Source organism: Acomys minous, assembly GCF_964271855.1.
Source record: "Acomys minous genome assembly, chromosome: 13".
Lineage (NCBI taxonomy): Eukaryota > Metazoa > Chordata > Mammalia > Rodentia > Muridae > Acomys > Acomys minous.
In genome coordinates this window covers 57,971,648-57,990,780 of record NC_140495.1, presented here as the reverse complement: position 1 = coordinate 57,990,780, position 19,133 = coordinate 57,971,648, and the positions used below count along the sequence as shown (strand labels likewise).

The 19,133-nt window shown below is 49.9% G+C and overlaps 1 protein-coding gene across 3 annotated transcripts in view; it reads right to left on the bottom strand.

Annotated features, from left to right (window-relative positions):
- FAM178B (family with sequence similarity 178 member B) overlaps window positions 1-19,133 on the bottom strand; it is a 138,888-nt gene that overhangs the window by 76,304 nt on the left and 43,451 nt on the right. For all 3 annotated transcript variants that reach the window (XM_084753640.1, XM_084753641.1, XM_084753642.1), the window contains 3 exons: window positions 15,927-16,079; window positions 7,144-7,249; window positions 4,492-4,576 (listed from right to left, as the gene is read on the bottom strand). In XM_084753640.1, coding sequence (XP_084609766.1) covers window positions 4,492-4,576; window positions 7,144-7,249; window positions 15,927-16,079 — 344 coding nt within the window. The remainder of the gene's footprint in view (window positions 1-4,491; window positions 4,577-7,143; window positions 7,250-15,926; window positions 16,080-19,133) is intronic.

Below are 19,133 nucleotides of genomic sequence, written 5' to 3'. Positions count from 1 at the left end.
GACCCATTCTAAAACAACTGAATATCTAAAAGGAGGCTGGAAAAGTGTGTTTCTTGGGTTGGATTTGTGACTTCACACACAGCCAAGGTGTTCAAAGGACACTGACAGTCAGAAAATGTGACAAGTGGCCTTTGAAGCTTGTAACCCAGCTCTGAACAGTGAAACAAGATGGAAAGAAAGTCCTGGTAAGCTGGAGGCTGTGGCACAGACCTTTAACCCCAGCACTGTGGAGGCAGAGGCAAGCAGATCTCTGTAAGTTCAAGGCCAGCCTGTTCTACACAGTGGGTTCCAGGACAACAAAGACTATGTCTCAAAAAATTTAAAACAGACCTGGTAAGAAGGGAAAAGTGGGCCGCAAAGATGGCTCAGTGGGTAAAGGGACTTGTCAGGAAGTCACACAACCTAAGTTTGATTTTCAGAACCCACAAGGAGGAAGAGAAGATTGATTCCCACAGGTAGCCTCTGACTTCCACTAGTGAGCCTGTGGCATGTGCGCACTGCACGCATGTGCACACAAGTAACTCAAGCTGGGGAGTGTGTGCAATGGTCTGAGTTAGGATGTCCTCTCTAGGCTCTGGTATGTGGACATTTGGTCCTGGTTTGGTAGCATTGCTTGGGGAAGTAACACAACTTTGCTGGAAGAAGCAGTCACTGCAGATGCAGTGCCAGGAGGTATAGCCTCACCCCGCTTCTAGATCATTCTCTTTGCTTTGTGCTTAGGGGTGAAGATATGAACTCAGCTTCCTGCTCCTACTACCATGCATCCCTGCTGTGTGTCTCTGCCCTGCATCCATCCCTGCCCTGCATCCATCCCTGCCCTGCACCCTTCCCTGCCCTGCATCCATCCCTGCCCTGCACCCTTCCCTGTCCTGCATCCATCCCTGTCCTGCATCCATCCCTGCCCTGCATCCATCCCTGCCCTGCACCCTTCCCTGCCCTGCACCCTTCCCTGTCCTGCATCCATCCCTGCCCTGCACCCTTCCCTGCCCTGGACCCTTCCCTGTCCTGCATCCATCCCTGCCCTGCACCCTTCCCTGCCCTGCATCCATCCCTGCCCTGCATCCATCCCTGCCCTGCATCCATCCCTGCCCTGCACCCTTCCCTGTCCTGCATCCATCCCTGCCCTGCACCCTTCCCTGCCCTGGACCCTTCCCTGTCCTGCATCCATCCCTGCCCTGCACCCTTCCCTGCCCTGCATCCATCCCTGGCCTGCATCCATCCCTGCCCTGCATCCATCCCTGCCCTGCATCCATCCCTGCCCTGCATCCATCCCTGCCCTGCACCCTTCCCTGCCCTACATCCATCCCTGCCCTGCATCCATCCCTGCCCTGCATCCATCCCTGCCCTGCATCCATCCCTGCCCTGCATCCATCCCTGCCCTGCATCCATCCCTGCCCTGCATCCATCCCTGCCCTGCATCCATCCCTGCCCTGCATCCATCCCTGCCCTGCATCCATCCCTTCCCTGCATCCTTCCCTGCCCTGCATCCATCCCTGCCCTGCATCCATCTCTGCCATGGCAGACTCAACTCATTTCTCTGAAACCGTAAGTCCAAATAAAACTCTTCCATAGGTTGTCTTGGTTGTGGTGTTTAATCAGAGCAACAGGAAGGTAAAGAATGTACACACAGAGAAAACTGTGTACTAAGTACTAACAAAGTCGGGGCCTCTTTTTGAGGGGCCAGTGCTTCAACTTTGCCTTTTTTTTTCTTTTTTGAATGCTGGGGATCAAACCCCAGGTTTTCCTACTTAGGCAGGCACTTTTCCCCTGAGCCCTCTTTTCAGCCTTGAATCCTGTCTGATGAGAACACGCAACACCTCATCCTTTTGTACACATTTTGGGGCCTTGAGGAGAAGCAGTGGAAAGGGATGCTAAAGAGCAACATGTGGCCAACCCTCTGTGAGTTTCCTGCTATATGCCACTAACAGTCAAGGTAGGGCTTAATGAAAACATGTGTGACGCCGTGACTGACCTGGGCCACAGCTGGCATGGGCAGACCTTTGAGAAGGGCAGGAGCTCTACTTGCGGCTTACTTGGTCTCCAGGCAAGTGAGTGTACATGGTGCCCTCTAAGAATTCCTGAGTGCTGGTTCCTGCCAGCCAGCCACACCCAGCTGGAATTCAATCCCTGCTACTCTGCTTCCTCTTTCTCTCGTGGTAGCTGACGCCATGCCCTCTCCTTGGTCATCAGCCTCTGAGGACAAGGGCTGGCCTGCGTCATCCTGTCCCTTTGCCATCCTGCTGGGCCCTAATTCAGGAAGTCTCTAGGTGTCTGTGAGTGGATGACAGAATATCCTCTGAGGTAAAGGCTAACAATGTTCCTGAATATTCCAGCCTCCACGCTCATCCACAGCTGCTCCACCACACAGCCAGCCCCTATCCATCTGCAGACCCGAGAGCCCTCAAGCCTTTAACTCCCTCACAGGATATGCTGAAACCATGGTCCATTCTTCTGACTCAGGAAGTGGGTCAGAGGACAGCCCCTGGTTGGCACCCCACCCCCACCCCCAGGGGACAGAACTTACGTGTGGAAAAGGTCAGGTGATATCATGGACACAGGTGGTGAGGCCCGCAGCCCAGCAGTTTTGCCCTGAGCTCTGCTGTGCTCACCAGCCCCAGGCCCCAGAGCCTCCGGGCTGACATGACCTGATGAGCATGGCCTTCTTTTGTAGCCACCCTCGCTGGGGTGCAGCTGAGCGGTCAAAGGCGTGTGACTGCTGTGAGGGGCAGTGGCCACTGCACTCCTGCTATGGCAAGCCATCAACCCAGCTTCTTTAAAAAAAATTTTTTTTCTTGGTTTTTCAAGACAGGGTCTCTCTGTGTTAGCCTTGGCTGTCCTAGACTCACTTTGTAGACCAGGCTGGCCTCGAACTCACATAAATCCACCTGCCTCTGCCTCCTGAGTGCTGGGATTAAAGGTGTGCGCCACCACCTGGCTCCAACCCAGCTTCTTAAGACAAAGCCTGCTGAACAACCCCCACCACCCTCCTGAGGTCCTGGGGGCTATAGTTCTGTGAATTTCCCTTCTTGAGGGACTAAAGTGGAATCAAGGTATCTGCCCTTTTGTTGGTTTTATTTCAGCTGACACAAGGTTTCTAGAGTTCATCTATATTGTAACGTATGTCAGAATTGCCTTCCTTTTCGGGGCATGTTCCTTCATATGTCTCTTCTGCCCATCATATGTATGTATTATAGTTCAGCATACATACATCTATGTCACATTTTGTTTATCCAGTCATCTGTCAGGCATGTACGTTGCTTCCCCCTGTGTTAGGAACACAGGAACGCAGATATCCACTTACACTCGTCCTTTTGTGGAGGCCTAACTTCCTCCACGTCAGTAGGATCCTGATCTCAGACAGGAATTCACTAGGCCAGGCTCTATTCCACTTGGCAGCGGACTGGACCCCAGGCTGGGCTCATCAGGAGCTGGGAATAGGAACCTGGGGTCTACTCTGTATCCCTCCTGATTGGGGGGTGAAGGAGAGCAGAGCGGAGGAGACACATACTACATACAACACAGAGAGGAGAGGGGTGGACAAGAAAGGCCTCTGTTTCTAAAAGGGCAGGCATGCTGCAGAGGCGGCCCTGGGGCTGCAAAGGGCAGCGCAGGCCATGGGGGCAGAGGTTACAAAAAGGGACAACACGCTTGGACTGGTGGCGTCTTAGAAACCCTCAGTGAGGGGCCCCCCGGGGGCATCTGGAACGCTCTGATTTGACAGATGGCCCCAGTTTGGTGCCTCCTGAAGCAGAGGAGCACAATGCAGACACTCAAGGTGCAGAGGACTCTGGTGTGCCAGGCTAGAACCTCGGCCCTCAGAGCTGTGTGTTTGCGCACTTTGGGGTAGAGGGTTATGCCTGGGCGAAGGCGGAGTCCAGTCCTCTGAGAATCCTCTCATTGCCAGCTGTAAGCAACTTCCAACTGCTTACATAATATTCTTTTGGTGCCAAAATGTCTAGGGTCAGGTACCAAATGACGACAGCTGGGGAAGGTGTAGCCACTAGCAGGACACGAAATGCTTCTCTGGAATGCTGAGTCAAATATACCCAAAATGTCATAGCCAAGGTACAGACCCGAGACCATCACTCAAGGTGCTGTTAGGAGAGCATGGGGGTGGAGGGGCAACTCTGAGGTTTCCTTCCTGGTGATGTCAGCCCAAAATGCTCCTCTGATGTACTGAGGCTCTCCTTCCTGGGTCCTTGGAAGAAGACCCCTTTCAGCAAGAACCTGCCTGGGACAGAACTCACCTTCCTGGATGGTATAGGGATCCCAGGAGGCACCAAGAACTGAACCAAGAGCCTCAGGGAGGTGCCAAGGAGCCTGCTGGCTCTGCTTGTCACTAACACTGGAGCCAGAGCCTAAGATGTGTGGCCTGATGTCTCCACCACAGGTGATGCAATATCCCCACAGCACGCTGGGCTGGGGCTCGCTCGGGTGGGAGTGGGGGCAGGTTCCAGAGTATGCGTACCCACCTCGTACCCTGGTACTCACCAGGCTGACGGAATAGCCCATCTATGCTGAGATCCCAGAGGAGACCAAAAGCTCTTGAAGATGTTTCTGGAGGCCATGTTAACAACTAGGGGAAAAAAAAGTTTTGTTTTTTTGTTTTTGTTTTGAGACAGGGTTTCTCTGTGTAGCTTTGGCTGTCCTGGAACTCACTTTGTAAACCAGGGTGGCCTACAATTTACAGAGATCTGCCTGCCTCTAGAAAAAAAGATTTTTATTACAGAGTAATAGTAGCAAAATTTCATAATACAAGTAATTGTTTTAGTTTTAGTCCTTTGAGGCAGGATCTCAAGTAGCTAAGGCTGGCCTACAGTTTGCTGAATAGTTAAGGATAACCTTCAACTCCTGGTTTTCCTGCCTCCACCTCCCAGGTATATATATTATCAGTATTAAATATAACTGATTTAATGTTTCCAAATTAATAAGGTATAAGGATACTGCCATGATTGTTGTTGTACAGATGTCAAGGCTCCCCTCGCCCTGCCCAGGGCCATGCAGCTGAAGGCAGCAAGCAAAATGGGACTCTGTATCTGGATGTTGATCTTACAGGCCGTGCCTGGCTCAAGGTGTAGCCCTCTCCAGGCCAGCACCAGGGTTCACCTCCACCCTCACCTAGGATAACTCTCTTGGGTCTCTTGGTCCCCGACACACTACCCGCCCCCCCATACATACAATGAGGAAGGAGACTGCTGGAGCCCAATTGCAATGAATCCTTTGCTTAGCTTCTGCTAAGGCCTGTCTGTTCACCTGCTGTGTACACTGTGAACACAGGAGGCTCTGGAGCAAGCAAAGGGCAAGCCCAGGACCCACCAAGCCCCGGTGACAATAGGATGTCTTTTCCAAGGGAGTGGCCAATTGAGCGGCGGGGCTATGGTCTGATGGTCACTCTTCATTTAAAATGGATCCCAGGTAAGCTGGATAACCTGTGGCCTGACTAGTTTAGGTGCTTTAGTCTGGACCAGGTCAGCTAGTCTCTCCCTCAGACATGGAAATGGGGCCTGGCCTTACCTGGCCATGTGCCTGGAGAAGAGTAAGAAGTCTGTCTTGAGTGGCCACCCTCCTATCCCTGGTCTTCCTCCCACCTGAGGCCTAGCCATGTCTGACTTCCCAGTGAGAATCTCCTGTAATGGCTTTAGGGAGACCCCAGTATCCTGACAGACATGAAGCAGCACCTGTGTCCTCGCCTAGGCCTGAACAGAGCCGAGGAGCTGGGGGAGGGGACAGGTTTAAGGACCAGACAGACTGTAGGAGTTTCTTATTTAATCCACAGTGACTGTCGGCTCCATCACACAGAGATGACACCAAGGACTTGCTCAAAGCAATGCAGAAGGAAAAGTGGCAGAGCCTGAGCCTGCACTTGGGGCTAGGATTCAACTCTGCTGCCCTGTGTAGCCATCTTGGTCTAATGGAGAGGGCACAAAATAGGGAAGCCTCTCCATGCAGCCCATGGTCTGGGTTTCAGAATCTAGTGGAGACTGAGCCACAAAAAGGGAGGGCACTCCTCGCCTGTCAGGGTCACACAAGGAACCTCTGTGGGCGATCTCTGAGAGAGGTTCTTTGTGCCTGCCAATGGCTGATTGTGTATTTTGTCATATTTTGTGCAAGGGGCAGAGAGGAACTGCACTGTGGGTATGAAATAATAGCTTGACTGTTCTTGGCTCCAACCCGCCCAAGGGCCCATCTCCCCACCCCAGGAACTCAAGAAGGGGCCAGGGTGACAGCTATACACAAGGGTCCCAGGGTCCCAGTGTCCTTCCCTCCAGGACAGAAACAGCACAAGGGTCCCGAGAAGGTGCAGAATAAACTCCCTAAGGAGGGTAGTCAGCCTGCCAAGCTTGCCAAGTGTCTGAGCGATCGGTCCTGCATGGCAGTCCTGACTGACAGCTGGGCTCCAGCCCTCAACTGGCAGCTCTGGTACCAGCTGGAACTTGTGATGAGCCCATCCCCGGTCAGGGACAGGCCTGGGCGGGAGGCCAAGACAAGGCAAATGCCGGACATTTGGATAGTAGCATTAGGTCCTGGGCTGTCTGCTAGCCTTTCACCTACCAGAGGTTTCCATCCTCAGGCAGGTGTGTTGCCTCAAGGCAAAATGTTCCTTCAGGGAGGAACCTGGGGCAGAGGGAGCAGCTGTTCTAAGCTTTTCCAGACCACCTTTGGTTTCTTAGAAAACTGCAAACCCTTAAATTCCAGATAGTCTACAGCAATGAACTCAGAAGCCCTGGTCTCCACAGCTGTAGAGGGGGCCGGGGCTCCCCCTCCAGCTGTGCCACTGGGATGAGCCATTCATGACTGTGACAACAGGAAGACAGATGGTGTTCAGGTGGACACTCTTATCGACTAGAATGAACTCAGTCACTCAGTTCTAAGCCTATTAGGAACACCAGGTACCCCAGAAAGCCACACCCCCTCACCCAGTGGCACCCTAGAGGTGCATAGTCTGAGGGTGTCTCCACCTCTGGGACCAGTTAGGACCCTGAACCTAACCTTGGCACACTTAGCATCACAGTGGGGATTAATTCCCGCTAGCCTTCGTCAGTCCCTGGATCTAAAGGACCCAAGGCCAGAAGAAGCTAAGTGCCCAGCCAATCCAACCCTTGCACCATTCCCGCCACCTAGTGGCTGGCCTGCGATCCTCACCTGGAACAGCCACTGGAGCAGAGGCAGCGGGCAATCGGACACATGCAGGTAGAGGTTGCTCAGGAGGCCCTGGTGCAGGAAGGAGAGCTGCTGGGGCAGTGGGGACCTGTGGGACCAGGGCAGTCAGGTTAGGGTAGCTCCAGGGGGCAGCACAGTGGCTTCCTCAGCAGGGGCTCCTTGGCCAGTGTTCTCAGTGCATTGCTGGAGTCCTCTCTGCTCCACCAGGAAGCCATGAAACACATAGGGACATAAGACAAATGCACTTTAAGAATCCTCAGCATGCGGTGTCATGGGAAGGGAAAAACTAGTAATATTGTCAGACCGGTTTGTTGTCTCCAAAGCTTCCTAGAGACAAACTTCATGGTGTTTTAGCCCACAACTGACTAGTTTTTGCCCTTGCTTTGACAGAGGGGAATCCTGGGCAAGTCAGAGAAACTTGAGGGTCAGGCATCTGTGCCTGAGGCTCCTTCTGGGGCTCCAGCTACAAAGGTGGACAGGATTACCCATGGGTTCCTGTGTCTTTGGGTCTAGTTACACAGTGTTTCCGCCTCACCTTGTGTTTTTCTGACAGAGAGGACACCTGAGAGGATGGGAAAAATAACACAAAGGGGCCCAGAACTGAGGACTTCTGGGAAGGTACTACCCAGGAAGGGTTCCTTGATGGCTTCTTCAGATGGTGTGGACTGCACCCACCAGGAGTGTGTTCAGGCTAGTAACATAGCTTTAACCAGAACCTGTGTGTGCAGTCCTGCATCCTGTCAGAAGCAGGCTGCTGGTAGGTCACCTTGACCTGCAGGGCCCGTCCTGGGGGGCGGGGGGGGGGTGGCTGTATAGTGTGGTGTGCCGTGTGTACCTGCAGGGTTTTGGCAGTTCTTGAACTCTGTCACCTGGAATTCCTGATCACTTGAGACTGGGTGTGGGGTAGGGTGTTCCAACCTTGCTGCATTCTGTGCTTTTTCTCTAGAGAATTGGGCAACTCAGGTTCCAGGAAATGGAACTATGAAGTGAATATTCAGACAGCATTTTGTGTCAATCCTCTGTAGCCAGCCCTCTCTGCTCTACTCCTTCTGTGAAAAGGACATCATCCTGCCTTCTGCCAGAAACAGAACGCTCCACAACCAAGACTTTTTCCTGAGCCAAGCTGCCATCTCTCTGAGCCTGTCCAGGCCATTTACAAATTATATGTATTTTTAAAGTCATTTAAATTTGGACGAGAAAGAGACATTGTGCCTGTGCTCAAGACGGGCTAACTGCTCGGAAACAGACTTTCCTGTGTGTGCATGGGTCCCACTGTTCTGTCACAAAGATGCTTTCTTAGTGCAGGCAAAACCAAAACCAAAACAACAAACAAACAAAATCACATCCTTAGCAAATGAAGTCAGAGTGCCTTACACTCCTACAGGACATGGTAGGGTACTCATCGAGGCCACTGGAAATGGGGGGTGGGTGGGGGGTGGGCTGTGAGACACCAGTTCTGGCATTCTGCTAGGGTGAGGCACCCTGCCAGCTGCTCAGTGGGGGAACCAACTGTACAAGCCCCTGCTGGCCCAGAGAAACACATTTTCAACTGCTGCTCTAAGGGAGAGTCACAGTGCCTTCCGTCTGCTCCTCTGGCTCCCAGTGCACTTCCTGCTGGAGAAATGAGAGCTGTCTTCAAATTCATCTCTGTCGAGCCTCATTTCCTCCAGAAGGCGAGGACCAAGGGAGCCAGAGAAGGCCTCACCCCACAGTGCACGGCAGCAAATGGCTCTCTGGGCTTTCTAGGTCTGCAGCTAAATGAGAGGCAAGGAGATGAGACTGGGGAGTGAGCCAAGTGTAGTTCACTGGATGTGAGGGGCTGCCGATCAAATGACACGAGGCAACCTAGTGCAGACACTCGCTTGACCCTGAAGAGGAAGGACGGGCCCCAGAGCGTCCCTGGTCAGGAAGGCCTAGAACAAAAAGGAAGGAAGACAGGCCACGAAAAACTCAAAAACTGACGGGCGGTAGTGGTGCACGCTTTTGATCCTAGTACTTGGGAGGCAGAGGCAGGTGGATCTCTGTGAGTTTGAGGCTAGCCTGGTCTACAAAGCCAGTCCAGGACATCCAGGGTGACAAAGAGAAACCCTGCCTCAAAAAAACAAAACCAAACCAAAAAAAAAAAAAAAAGAAAAAGAAAAAGAAAAAGAAAACTTAAAAACCTTGGGTGACACAGTCAGTTGTCAGCTGTATAAAAGCCAGTGTCTGATCTCCACACCAAGAATGCTGATGCTGGGCCAGAGACAGATCAACTGGTAAAGGCGCTTGCTGCTAAGCCTGATGACCTAATTCCAAACCCTGGGACCAATATGGTGGAAGGAGAGAACTGATTCCTGAAAGCTCTTCTTTAGTCTCCATTAGCTTGTTGTTGTACATGTGTGTACGTACACACACACACACACACACACACACACACACACACACACACACACACGTAATTAAACCCAAAATAAAAACAACACTGATGCTGGGTCCCAGGTCACGTCTTTGCCAGGGCTGAGGTAAGAAGTTAGCTTGAGAGTGTCTGAGGAGTCTGCAGGAGGGTCAGCAGATGCCACACAGCCCAGGCTGAGCATGAAGCACCCAGCTGTCACCTCTCAGTATGCTAGTGAAGAAAAGGTCCTGTGGAAGGCTATGACTGGAAATGAGAGGGAAGGGCACAGCCACACTGTGTGCGCTGCTAATCACTAGCCACCACAGCTACGACAGAGGACAGATATTTATTTCCTCACTGCCGGCTGCATCAGAGGGGAGGGAGGAAGGAAGTCAGCCAAAAAGGGAAAAAGACAGGAAGCAGACAGCAAATGGGGACCAGCTTGCTTCACATGGTAGGCTTCTGAGCCAAGCGGCAGCCTCCTTGGCATGTGTGACCCTGACACTGCACCAGGGAGGAGTCTTCCAGCTTCTGCTGCAAGTCCACTTCCCAGCAGCAGTCCCAGCAGGAAGGTCTCTCAGTGCTGCTGAATCCCAGTGCAGCAGGAGGGTAAACAGCGAGGGGAACTATTCACACACTATCACTTCTTGGGCCCTTGCCAAGTTTTCAGATGCAAAGTTTCAATACAACGCCCAAACAGAACAGAATGAATAATGGTAGAAAAGTCTGCCTGACCCTCCCTCTCCTTCTCCCTTGTTTGAAGAGAAGAGTGGGACTATCACCCTGTCAGAAGCCCAGGGCTGTCAGCAGAGTGCTTCAGCTTTGTGGCTTCTCCTTCATTCTGGGGGCACCTGACGCGAGCAGGATGGTCTACATTTCATAGCTGGTTTCCACATGGGACCCTCTTCCAGGAAAGGTGCCCACAATAAAAATGGGAGCCTCAGGATAATACAGGTGCTACATGCAACAGAAGTCGAGGAAGTTCAGACTCACCTATCGCTTGCTTCCTCCCAATCCTGTAGTAGTCACAGAGGAACAGCCCAGTCTGCACCCAGACTTCCTGACAGCTCACCTTCCCTCACACCAAGACAGACAGACAGACACACACAGACACACAGACACACACACACAGACAGACAGACAGACAGACAGACAGACAGACAGACAGACAGACACACACACACACCCTCCACATACTTGAGAAGCAGCTCTACCTTCCAGGGGAGGCGTCTGCCGGGTGCTGGGGGCAGCATGTGGGCCTCCACAGTTCCCTCACTGCTTGGGAAGAGCAATTCTTTTCAACTGCTCTTAATGAAGGAAGAAACAAGGTTTGGCTTCTGGGATCCTGGGAGCCCACTAAGGCATAGAACTTGCATCACAGAGAGCTGATCTGAGGCCGTATGTCAGTCAGCCTGGTGATTGAATGAGAGGGTTCTGGGGGCAGCTTCCCTTGCAGGGGCAGCATTCCTGCACAAGAATCTGAGAAGCCACAGGAGGCCTTCCAGACCTGGAGGTGGGGCCTGTGCCCTTGCCCAGCTGCTCCACTCGGACAGCTTGCTTCATCTGTGAGGACACTTCCCACTCTGCTCAGAGGAAGATTTTCTCCTGTCATGGAAAGATACACAGGGGATTCTACTCAAGAGGTGATTATTTTAAAAAATAAAACAGCACTTGGGGCTGGAGAGGTAGCTCAGTGGTTAAGAGCACTCTATTGCTCTCCCATAGGTCCTGAGTTCAGTTCCCAGCACCCACATGGCAGCTCACAACGGTCTGAAGCCGTCTTCTGGTGTGCAGATGTACACACAGATAAAGTGGTCATATACATAAAATACATAATTTTTTTTGTTTGTTTTTTGAGACAAGGTTTCTCTGTGTAGCCTTGGCTGTCCTAGACTCGCTTTGTAGACCAGGCTGGCCTCGAGCTCACAGTGATCCGCCTGCCTCTGCCTCCCGAGTGCTGGGATTAAAGGTGTGCGCCACCACGCCTGGCTCATAATTTTTTTTTTTTTTGGTGGTTTTTTGAGACAGGGTTTCTCTGTGTAATCTTGACTGTCCTGGACTCCCTTTGTAGACCAGGCTGGCCTCCGATCTCACAGCGATCCTCCTGCCTCTGCCTCCCGAGTGCTGGGATTAAAAGTGTGTGCCACCATGCTTGGCTAATAAATAAATCTTTAAAAAAATAAACCCAAAAACCCAGCACTCCATCGGCAGTGGTGGCCCACACCTTTAATCCCAGCACTCAGGAGGCAGAGGCAGGTAGATCCCTGTGAGTTTGAGGCCAGCTTGGTCTACTGAACAAATTCCAGGACATCCATGGCAATTCAGAGAAACCCTACCTCAGAAAAAACAAAAAACAAAGCCAAAAAGACTCCAGCACCTACTTCCTTTTCTCTAAAGATGACTGTGCTCCCTGCTAACTGCACAACATTTGAAAAGTAATTTGTCAGCTCACAAAGCATTAACTTTAAATTATGTGTGTGTGCTACGTGTGCATGTGTGTGTATGTGTGTGTGTATGTGTGTGTGTGTGTCTATGTCTGTGTGTGTCTGTGTCTCTGTGTATGTGTGTATATACAGGTACATGTATACCATGATTTACATGTAGAGGTTAGAGGACAACTTTTAGGAATTGATTCTCTCCTTCCACTCTGAGTTCTAGGAATCAAACTCAGGTCCCCAGGCTTAGCTGTAAATGCCTTTACCTGCTGAGCCACTCAGGGGCCCAGGAGAGGCTGTCTGGGAAGACCTCAGAATCCTGTACATTCCTCTAAGGCAGCAGTTCTCAATATGTGGATACGACCCCCACAGGATTCACATATCAGATATTTACATTATGATTAATAAAAGTAGCAAAATTACAGTTCTGAAGTAACAACAAAAATAATGTTATAGTTGGGGAGTCAGCACACCATGAGGAACTGTATTAAAGGGTTGCCGCGTTAGGAAGGCTGAGAACCACTGCTCTAAAGTCATGTTTCTGGCCAAAACTATAGGGTTATGACTGAATGGCTTTGCTTCCACTCTTAAGTGTAGGATGGAAGACTTGGATTACAATTAGGAGACAAAGACAATCCAATGAAGAGGCCCTTACCCAGTGCCTAGTACCTTTACACACACAGTGTGACATACTTATGTCAAATGAAGGCATTTCGCCAGAAAGCAAAGATTCAGCACCAATGCTCTGAGGCCTCGCCAGCACCATGTCCACTGCTCAGTAGCACTACCCGAGGGAGGAAGGTCTGGGTTCTTCCTCTAGGGAGGCTGGGCAGTCACTTGGCCCCCTCTGGCAGGGCAGCTCTGATCCCAGGTCACTGTGCCATGGGCAATCTCACCTGCCTCCAGCCTGAAACCTGCAGTTGGTACCAACACCTGGCTACATCCCCCTCTCCCCCGACACCCCAGTGCTGAGGCAGCTTTCCTTTCTCTGACACCCAGCCTTGCCTACCGACTCCCAGCCAGCTGCTTTCTCTGTTCCTCTGCCTGTCTCCTTCCTTCTCTCTTTCATCACTTCCTTATTTGACTCCTTTTTGTTCTAGCCAGGTGAACCTTTATCGGGGGTTACACATACACCTCCTAAACTCATGCTGCAGGAAAATGGATATGTTAAGGCATTGAAGCAATGTGGAATGCTTACGACAGCATCACACAGCCCATTTGCAATTCTTGGGACTTTGTTCTGATCGCAATCAGAACAACCTATAAACATTTATAAATCAGCAAGATGGCTAGGATAGAAAAAGTGTTTGCTGCAGTGCCTGGTGACCTGAGTTCAATTCCCAGCACCCACGTGAAAGGCAGGAACCGACTCCCAAAAGCTGTCCTGTGACTTCCGCACACACATGTAAGCCAATCAAGCTCCACTGACTGATGTGCATAAAAAGCTACTGCTTTTAGGGGCAATAGCATCTAAAAATAGAATGTTATGCTGTCAGGAAGGAACAGAGACTGGCTGGCCCCGCTGAGGTTGAGCAACGGGTAGGTGGAGGCAGGTTACGCTGCTCCTTCAACCCTCAGACACGCTGCAAGCTCCCAGGATAGCAACCTTTAGGGGGGCTGGAGCGACAGCTCAGGGGTTAAGAGCACTTATTGCTCTTGTGGAGAACCTGGGTTTGATTCTCAGAACACACATGGTAACTCATGACCGTTCAACACTCTAGTTCTTGGGGACCTTGGTTCTCTTCTGACTTTCCAGGGCACCAGGCATGTGCATACATGCATACAGGCAAAAAACTCACACACATATATTATTACATATAATATAAATATAAACTAAATAAAATATAAACTAAATAAAAAGAGCTTAAAAAGAAACATGCAAATGTTACTGGTAATCTTTAAAGTGGAGATGAACTAAGATCTGACAAGATCAGGCTCACGCTGTGGTTGGGGTAGGTGGCTGAGGCGGCCTTCCCGCCATCCATTTGTCCCCCACCTCAGTCACCAGCCATAGGTGTGCCAGACAAACAGCAACCACACTTTGAATTCCCCATATCTTTCTCTTATATTCTTAGACATGAGCTCACAACTGCCAAGGGTTGGGCACAATTGTAGTAAACCGTTTAAAAATCCCCTTACAGAAGAACCCGTTGGTGACTGTGTGAAAATGAGCATGAATTTACTCCCCAGGGAAGGAGGAGCAGCCCTACTGTTCTCAAGCAAGCTCTGCTTGGGGACAGACTTCTTAGTATTGATGCCACACAGACTGAAAGGAGCCTCACGATGTCTCTTCAGCCTGTCTGAAGCCCCAGGATTACTGTGCTTGTGCTCTGCAGTCACTAAGTAGACCAGAGGCTCCTTGAATGAAAGCCCTTGCACACTCAAGGATCAGCGTGTGGTCACTGGGCTCAGGGAGTGGGGGCATGCTCTGTGAGAATACACCAGGCTCACACAGGTCCCAGGCTGATGGGTGGGATGGCGCAAATGTCAACATCCTACTCAAAACACAATAACAACACTTGTAAGTTATTTCTGAATCCTCCCATTTAATACTGTCCAGACCACAGCTGGCCACAGGTAAGCTGAAATGCTATGAGACCTAATGCAGATAAGGGCCCTGCTTAGGAAGGCGTGATTATCATGGGCTCTCATGGCTCAGAGCTCGGCCCTGTGCTGATTGACACAACACCCCCAGGCCATGCATGATGAGCCTGGCTCAAGCTGCTCTCTAGCCCTGGGGGATGGAGGAGGAAAAGGCAGCGTGAACATGTACATACCAGGCCCGCTGTTTACTGTAATGTAGGCTTCTAGAAAGGTTATGAATGGGGTGTGGAAAGATGGCTTAGTGGTTAAGAGAACATTCTGCTCTTCCAGAGGACACAAGTTTGGTTCCTAGCACTTACAACTGCCAGGCCCAGGGGAACCAGAACCTTCTTCTGGCTTTCTCAGGCACTGCACACACATAGCATATATTTAAACACACACACACACACACACACACACACAAATTTAAAATAGAGTTTATGTATCTAAATTAGTAAATTTTCTAAGTGGACATGCTACTGGTTGTCAACTTGACATTCCTGCAAAGGACACTCAACTGAAGAACTGCCTTCCTCACATTGGCTGTGGGCATGTCTGTGGGACATTTTCTTGATTGCTAACTGATGTAAGTTGGCCCAGGCCACTGTGGGCAGCACCACCCCCAGGCAGGTAAGCCTGGTCTCTATAGAAAAGGTAACTGAACATGAATGAGCCTGGGAACAATAAACAGCACCCCCCCTCACTTCAGTTTCTGCCTCCAGGTTCCTGCTTCAGCTTCTGCCCTGACTTCCCACCAAGATGCTCAATCTTTCTTTATTACGGCTACAGAAAACAGAGAAGTAACTAATACAATCACCTCTATTCATAAAAGGTTACATATCCATGTTGTTCAAAACATTGCTTTGGATCTCCTTATTTGAGGTGGCCCTTGTCTCTAGGACAGACTGCACTGTTCCCCTGTATTCCCTCTACTGTGTGTCTCAGTCAGGGTTTCTCGTGCTGTGATAAAACACCATGACCATAAACAACTTGGGAATAAAGGGTTTGTTCCATCTTATGCCTCCAGCTAACAGTCCACCACTGAGGAAAGTCAGGGCAGGAACTCAAGCAGAGCAGAAACCTGGAGGCAGGAACTGATGCAGAGGCCATGGAGAAACGCTGCTTACTGGCTTGCTCCTAATGGCTCCCTCAGCAGCCTGCTTTCTTACAGCTCTAAGAATCATCTACCAGGGCTGGCACCACCCACAATGGGCTAGGCCCTCCCACATTGATCATCAATCAAGAAAATGCATCACAGAGCTGTCCACAGGCCAGGCTGGTAGGAGTATTTTTTTCAATTTAAGTTCCATCTTCTAAAATGATTCTTATCTTGTGTCAAGCTGACATAAAAGTAGCCAGCACAGAATGCTTACCTGAGGAATAGCTCTTCCAGTTGGCTGTGTGGCTTTAGACTAGAGGAGTCCAGGATGCAAGGCAAAGGGTGACGTCTAGGCAAGAAGACAGTTTCCCCTGGATGCACTGGTGAAATGACCTGCAGGGACACGGAGAACTTCTCCACCAGCATCCTGGCAAGGCAAGGGGAAGGAAAGCAGTTAGAGGTGTACCAGGTTCTGTATCAGCCTACAGAGTGCTAAGAGGGGAACAGGAAGAGGGGCTGTGTTCAGTGAGGGCCAGGGTGGTGAGGAGGCATCGACAGACAGGGCCCCCACTGTCTCCATGGTGACTTATGAGGATCACCCAAGGCAGCCAGCTAGGAGACAGGGAAGGAGCAAGAACAAGAAGAAGGGACCCCACACTTCTATCTGATCCATTCAAAGGGGATGGGGGAGGGTGGACAGTTAAGGTCAGTCCTGGGCACTGAGTCTACACAACAGACTGGTACAGACAGCCAATCACAGCACACTGATGGGAGAAGCACTAAGCCGAAGGCTAGCATGTGCGTGTGCACGCATGCATCTCAGTAGCCCTAAATGGATGCCTGTACTCGCAGCTAGTACTGAGGCATATATAACATAATGCTTCTTCACAGCCTAACTCTTGTCACATGCCATGGCTGTGACTTAATGCAGTTTGAAGTGTGACAGAAAAACTCACACCAATTTCTTTTTCCTTTTCCACAGCTTTGCAGATGAAGATCTGTTCTGTAGATTTTGGCAAACCATAGCAGACAATTTCCTCCTCTCCTTAAATTGTGAATGTTCACCTTTTTTTCTTAAATGAAGTGCTTCACAGCCTTTTGTCGCATATCTGGATTTCCTGTATCACTAGTCTGTGCTTTGGGACTGCCATTAAGTATAGCATGGGTTACCTGAACACAACCATTGATCCTGTGGCTGCTAATCAGCTAATCCATGTGAGTAATGGGTGGGTTTCACATTCAGTGTAGATCCAAAGGGCAAAGGGATAATTAGTATCTCGAGCAAGATGGAGCAACACCACGAGACTATCACACGACTCAGAGCGGTGTGCAGTTTAAAGCTTACGCATTGTTTGTTTTTTGGAATTTTCCATTTAATAGGCTCAGACAGCAGTTTACTATGGTTACCAAAAGAATGACAAATGAAAGCAGGTAAGAGGAGACTTCTGTACACACTTGCAGTACGTATGTACCACACCTACACACAAGAGCTTCCCCACACCATTGATGACCCTTTTGGACAGACCTGGGGAGAGGGGGAGAGGAAGAACAGACATTTCCTGTTCGCTTTGTAAGCCGTGCTCCACTTGGTGTTTTAGCAATATGGCATATGCTCCACGGCAATGAAGAAAACAAGCTACAGATATTACATTCCCTTCTCTAACTGGAAGGAAGCACACGGGTTCCCAGTTAGATGTGCTGAGGCATCAAAATCCAGGGGAAAAGAAATTTAGGGCTCTATTATGATCTGGGACTGAATGGCTGGCCTAGGCGATGGGGTGACATACCTCAACACCTGATAGCCAGCCTTGTAAACCTGACTCACTTTCTGGCCACGTGACCCAAGGTAAGACTCCAAGGGCTGTATGAGGACAAGATGGTACCCTAAATGGGAAAGATGGTGGAAACCCAGAAGAGTCAGGCTCTCCAGGTTTTCATAGAGTCTGGTGACTACCGCACAACTGATGGAATAACTTTGTTTGGTCATGTCTTTGCCATGTTCGATCATAGCTTCTTTTGTTACTTCTGTGGCTAGGAAAAATGTGCAAATTATTAAGAAATTAATAAGTAGGCTCAACTATAAAGGGGGTCCTAGCCTTTTCCCGCAAGCCATCACTCAAAGGGGCTTTTGTAATGTTAACTGTAATGTATGTGTATCATTAGAGATTCCAAGACACTGTCACACGTCTAATTAGGGATTTCCTGTGTAGCCTAGAGCTGAGAATAAAGGGCCATGTTGTGGTTTAAATATCTGCCTCTCCCTTCCCCTGCCCTCCCTGTCTCAGCACACACATAAGATCTTTTAACTTTAAGAAAGAGATAATTTAGGATGTCATCCTGCCAAGATTCAAGCCAATCCTTAGTGTATGAGCATACATTCTGCTCAGGATGATCCTTCCTACCACAGACAAGTTGTTGCCATCACATGACGTCTTGTCTGGCAGATGGTGCCTAGCCCCCACCCTTGGCCTTACCCCTCCCCACCCACATTGTCTCACTGGCCCTCACCACTTCCTCTGGACCCATTCAGAGATGGAACAGGTTGGCAGTTTTCTATACCAGTGAGTCATTTTTTAATTTTAACGCACAAGGTTGAACCATTTCACCACAATGATCCTACATCAAAACCACCACCTCAAAGTGGCTGTTGTCAAAGAGGCTCTCTCAAAGCACCACTGGAGAATGTCATGCGCCCAGAAAATGAGCCATGATTTCAGAGCTAAAAACACCTTCTGCTGTGAGCAGCTACACACAGCTCCCTTTCTGTGTAGAATTTTCTGGTTGTTAAGCCATGACTTCCATTCCTGTGTGTACTCAGTACAAAGGTCAAAAGCTGCAAAATTATTCTTACTATCAGGATTTTTTTAAAGGTACTTTTAAAAAATTGGACTAGCACAACGGCTCCGCGGTTAAGGGCCCCTGTCACCAGAGCTGACAACCCAAGTGAGAACCACGTGGTAGAAGAAGAGAACCAACTCCGACAAATGTCCTCTGACCTCCACGCATGAGCTGTGGCACTCACACCCCACGTCAAATAAATAAATGTAACACAAAATTTAAAAATGTGAAAGTCTTTATGTGTGTATGTGTATGATCTATGTGTTTGTATGCTCATCTGGAGGTCAGAGGACAGCCTTGGGCGTTGGCTCTTACTGGCTAGCTACATGATTTGAGACAGTCTCTCTCTCTCTCTCTCTCTCTCTCTCTCTCTCTCTCTCTCTCTCTGTTTTTTGTTTGTTTGTTTTTTGTATTTTTTTTGTTTGCTTGTTTAGTTTAATTTTTGTTTGTTTTTTTTTGTTTTGTTTTGTTTTTTTTGAGACAGAGCCTCATTTTACGTAGGTTGGCTGGCTTAGAACTTGCTACATAGACCAGGCTGGCCTGGAACTCACTATACAGACTAGGCTGGCCAGGAATTCACAGAGATCTGCTTCCCTCTGCCTACCCAGTACTGGAATAAAAGTTATACACCACAACATCTAGT